This window comes from Gossypium hirsutum, chromosome D11 (genome assembly GCF_007990345.1).
Source record: "Gossypium hirsutum isolate 1008001.06 chromosome D11, Gossypium_hirsutum_v2.1, whole genome shotgun sequence".
NCBI classification, from domain to species: Eukaryota; Viridiplantae; Streptophyta; class Magnoliopsida; order Malvales; family Malvaceae; genus Gossypium; species Gossypium hirsutum.
In genome coordinates, this window is record NC_053447.1 from 38,076,368 (window position 1) to 38,080,817 (window position 4,450).

A 4,450-nucleotide genomic window follows, 5' to 3' on the forward strand; every position below is an offset into this window, starting at 1 on the left:
CTGGTGACAACTACAAGGTTGAATTGAATATTTGTCCAAGTTTAACAATGACCCTATCAATGATAGGAAAGTCGAACGTGGATGAGTAATGAATACTCCAGAATTAAGATGTAGGTACTTTGAAAGGTGACCTGATTGAGAAAGGGTGCAATGCTATTTATTCATATTTTAATCTTTTAGATCTCTCTGGCTGAATGGTAAAAAAGGATTATTAAGTTTCACCAGAAAACCAAGGAGATGGAGTTAATTTCTAATACTTCAATCAGAGATATAACCGAGCAGTTGCAGGGCAGGACTAACAGAAATATAAGAGATGGTGGATTGAACATATTAATTAAACTTTCATATTATCATTATCATATCTATTTCCACGAAAGAGATTGCTTGCTCAAGCTTGAGCGACAGGAGGTGTTACATGAGCGCCATCAAGAAACAGAGAGAGAAACAAAGATGAAAATATATCAACCATAAAACCATTACAAAGTGTGACAACACGGACCACATCTTTTATGAAAGAGAAAGGGAAAATGGTCCTAAAGTTGCAAGGACCAATACTTGTTCCACTTTTTCTCTCCTCGATTTTCACTTGTACTCCAGAATCATGTTGTTTTCAGGGGACAAGCCAATACAGGCCCTCAGTATGTTCTCCAGCATTGCACGTTGCTTTGACAGTGCATTCACCACGGGTGTGCCTGGTGGAACCTGTTTTCACCAAACGACTCATTACTGACCAAATTTAACCTGAAGGAGTGAATCTCGTGATTCTCAAGATTCTGTTCACATTCTTGCATGACATAAAAAAACAAAGGACTCACAAGAGGGGCCTTGGTTAGGTAACTGAGGATAGTAGCCACAGGGTGGAAAGAGTGGAACTTGCCCTGTACAATGAAACTTCATGTCAGTATTAATGGTCAAACCTAGAAGAGTTAACCACCGAGTCATACCTCTCCTTCAGCTTTGAGCTGGATCCTGGTGCTAAGCTCAGCAAGGAGAACCAAATCTAGGATGATGGGAGCAGCCAACAGGGAGTCCTCGCATGTGTTATGCAACAAAATGGTGTTCTTGCCTCCCATGAATATCTCTGATGTGTACTCATCCATGGCTCTCTTGCTATCTCCAACATATGGCACATACTACAACACACAGAAAGAGACAGAAGTGCACATTAATTAATTTTGAAGGTCTCAGTTTGCAAGTGCATGAAGTGGCTGAGATGGGTAAACTTATTACCTTGATGACCACAACATGATCAGGATGCTCACCGGGTTGATAAAGGATTCCATTGCTTGAGACCATGTCATCCACAACATTGCTCTTGGAGATCTCCTTGGAGCGGAAAGTTTGGGGAGCTGATAGATTCATGCCATCATTGTTTCCCAGATGGTTGTAGCTCACTATTGATGTTGGCTGTTAATTTTTCATCACCATTAGTACACAATTACTACCCATCAATGTCACATTATTATCTTTATCCTGACATAAGCTACTTCCAAACCACATGCATGTACTCCTAATTTTGTTGGTATCCTTTGCCTAGTCTACAAATTATTGTGATAGATAGTGTCATGAAGTTGAAAGATTTGTACCTTGATACCAGCCCCAACAAGGAAATCCACTAGAACGGATTTCATCTTGGTCTGGCCACTCTTAAAATCGTCTCCTCCAATCAGACAGTTCCTCTGGATAGCCAAATCAATTAACCCTGGATATGATTACTGATCATTAAAAGACCAATTCCATAACATTTCAAAGAATTAAAAGAGAAGATAGCTCAGTTGATTTAGAACCTGGAACAAATGTGTTTTGAGGGCTTCCATTGATGAAGGGAACATCCTCAAAAACACAAGCGATAGCGTACAAAGTGGAAGGAGAAATCTCTGACTCATTCTTCTCAAAAGAAGCCAAGAGGTTCTCCATGGTGTCGTTTAGCCCCACAACGACATTGCTGTACCTCTCAGTGTTTGCAGTCCAGAGTACAACCACCTTGTCCACCTTGTTTTTCTCCTTGAACTCCCTAATCCAAACACAAATAAAAAGGTCAGCCACAGTCGTAGTGCCAAAATAAACTCTTTTCAGCTTTAACAAAATTCTCCGGAGGCTAGAACTAATTATAATACCTAATATCTTTAATGATTTGCTGAACTTGTTCTTTCTTGGTACCCTTGATGACGTTATTGGCACGTTCACCTTGGTTGGCAGCAATGAAATCTGGGTCGTAGATTCCAGGGAGTGGGACCATGGATTCCATGTAGGGCCTTAGCTGTTTTTGCAGATCAATGTCAAAGACCTTGGCTCTAGCCATTGCATCAGCAAGGTTCATGTCACTTATGTCCCATCCTCCAAATACAATATCCTCTGGGTTCACCTGTTTTTATATATTGTTACTTGTCTTTAGCATTCCGACGAATAACAAGTTAAGAAACTATCATAAAAATGAAAAATCCAGTTTAATACCATAGGAAGAAGGCTCTTAAAAGGAGCATAAATCTCCTCCCCGTTGTAAGACCCAACTCGGATAGTTGATGCTTGAGTAAGTGAACCAAAGTAATTAGCTTGTTGCACCTTGTCCTTAGTGGCCCAGGACACTCCCCTGAGAATATCCATTACCCATATCCTCAAAATCAACAATCAAAACTAAACAGAAAAAATATAAATATAAATAAATAAAATAAAATAAAACTCGCCATCGGTTAGCTATAACACCACCAGTCAGGGTTGAGCCATTGTTTCCTCCCCATCCAACAAGCATTACCCTAGAACATAAAATAAATTTAATGCAAAGTTTTAACACAAACCCAGAAAAGGAAACCCAGAAGAAATGAGTAGTTTTAGATTCTAACCCCAGTTTAGGGACATGGATATCAGTTCTGAATTCATATTTAACAGTCTTGGGCTTGACAACCCATTGATAGGTTCCATCCCTGTTCTCATGAACAAGCTCAGTAGTCTCATAGTTGTACACCGACTGGATTGCATTGTCTGTGTACTTGACATATGGACTCTCAACCTTAAAGCTCTCAATGAACATTTTTGCCGATATTCTGTTCTTGAAACACTGCTTTGTTTTTTGGGTTTGTTTTAAAGCTTTGGTGCTCCATTGTTAGGGACCGGGGAAGTGTATATATAGAGGAGATGTCTACACGCGGAGCAGCGTGAATGCTTGATGCCCGCACGTAAAATTTTACAATTGGTGGTTTGGTTTTAGGAGAATCTACGCCATGCAAGTTTCTTAACTGGACCATTGAATGGAGCCACAGGCACGGAAAGGCACGTGTGAGGAGGAGGTTTCGTTTGTGACACGTTTGGTTGTGATTAACAGGTGGCGTGATCAAGTGCAGGAAAAGGGTTTTCGGTAGCTGTGGAATCCACGCCCTTTGAATGTAGTCGACGGAAAATGCATGGCTCTACTCATGCACCGGTCGGGTGACACCGTGACATCCAATGAGGTACTAAGTGGGCAATTGTCACTAACTGTAACTGCACCGGTGTACTAAGCGGGCAATTGTCCCTAACTGTAACTGCACCGATGTAGTGGGGTGCATATGGTATCTATGGGTTGAGCTGGGTGGAGGTTTAGTTTGAAATTTTTTTTATTTAAATTTATTTTTGGGTTGGTTTGTCCGCTCAAAACATCCATTTTAATATTTAAAAACAATAAAATATTAAAATTATATTTTTAGTTGACATAAAATTAATTAATTTGAAACTTTTAAAAATATTTTTTATTATAAACTCGAAATGGATCGGATAATAGTGTTAAAATTTGTGTTCAAGCTCGAGTTGTATAATATAAATGCATTTTGCAGTGCAAGTACCTCGGATGAAATCTTAAATTGTAAAATTTAGTGAGTTTAGTGTTAGGTTTGTTAAATTCAATCTGGGGCTCTTAGAAAAGAAGAAAGTCGTGACAAAGGGATTTTCAAGAACTTTAAGAACTTGAAATTTTAATGTATAATTTTATAGTTAATTGTATCGTATATCCTTAAACTATAATTTTCATTTTAAATTAGTCTCTAAATTTTAAAATATTCCCCAAATTATTAATGTATATTAATAAGGTTTCTTTCATTACTAAAATTATTAATTTAATTGTTAAATGATATGTTAAATATTATGTGACATAGTTTAAAATGAAAATTTTAAAGAAAAATGAATGTTGTAAAAATGAAATTGTAAAAATATTATTTTTGAGGTTTTCAAAGCTTTTACAGGAACTTTTATTACTAACTCTCTCTTTTTCAGTTTTATTTTATTTTTAGTTTTACTTTTAAAATTTATGCGGTAACAGTTTACTTTTCTTTAAAAATTTTATTTTAAATTATGCCACACAAAATTTAACATACCATTTAACGGTTAAATTATTAGTTTTAATAATTGAAGAACCTAATTGATATAATATCAATAGTTTTAAGGATGCAATTAGAATGTTTTCAAAAACTTAGGGACCAAT

The 4,450-nt window shown here is 37.1% G+C and overlaps 1 protein-coding gene across 1 annotated transcript; it reads right to left on the reverse strand.

Moving 5' to 3' along the window:
* Positions 1-330: 330 nt before the first annotated feature.
* LOC107913687 (inositol-3-phosphate synthase) lies at positions 331-3,101 on the reverse strand. The gene is made up of 10 exons (XM_016842344.2): positions 2,841-3,101; positions 2,685-2,753; positions 2,455-2,590; positions 2,118-2,365; positions 1,788-2,014; positions 1,587-1,702; positions 1,231-1,407; positions 945-1,133; positions 816-878; positions 331-702 (listed from the first exon to the last, which is right to left on the reverse strand). The coding sequence occupies exons 1-10, from the start codon at positions 3,026-3,028 to the stop codon at positions 583-585; spliced, it is 1,533 nt and encodes a 510-aa protein (XP_016697833.2). The 5' UTR covers positions 3,029-3,101; the 3' UTR covers positions 331-582.
* Between the last annotated feature and the right edge of the window lie 1,349 nt (positions 3,102-4,450).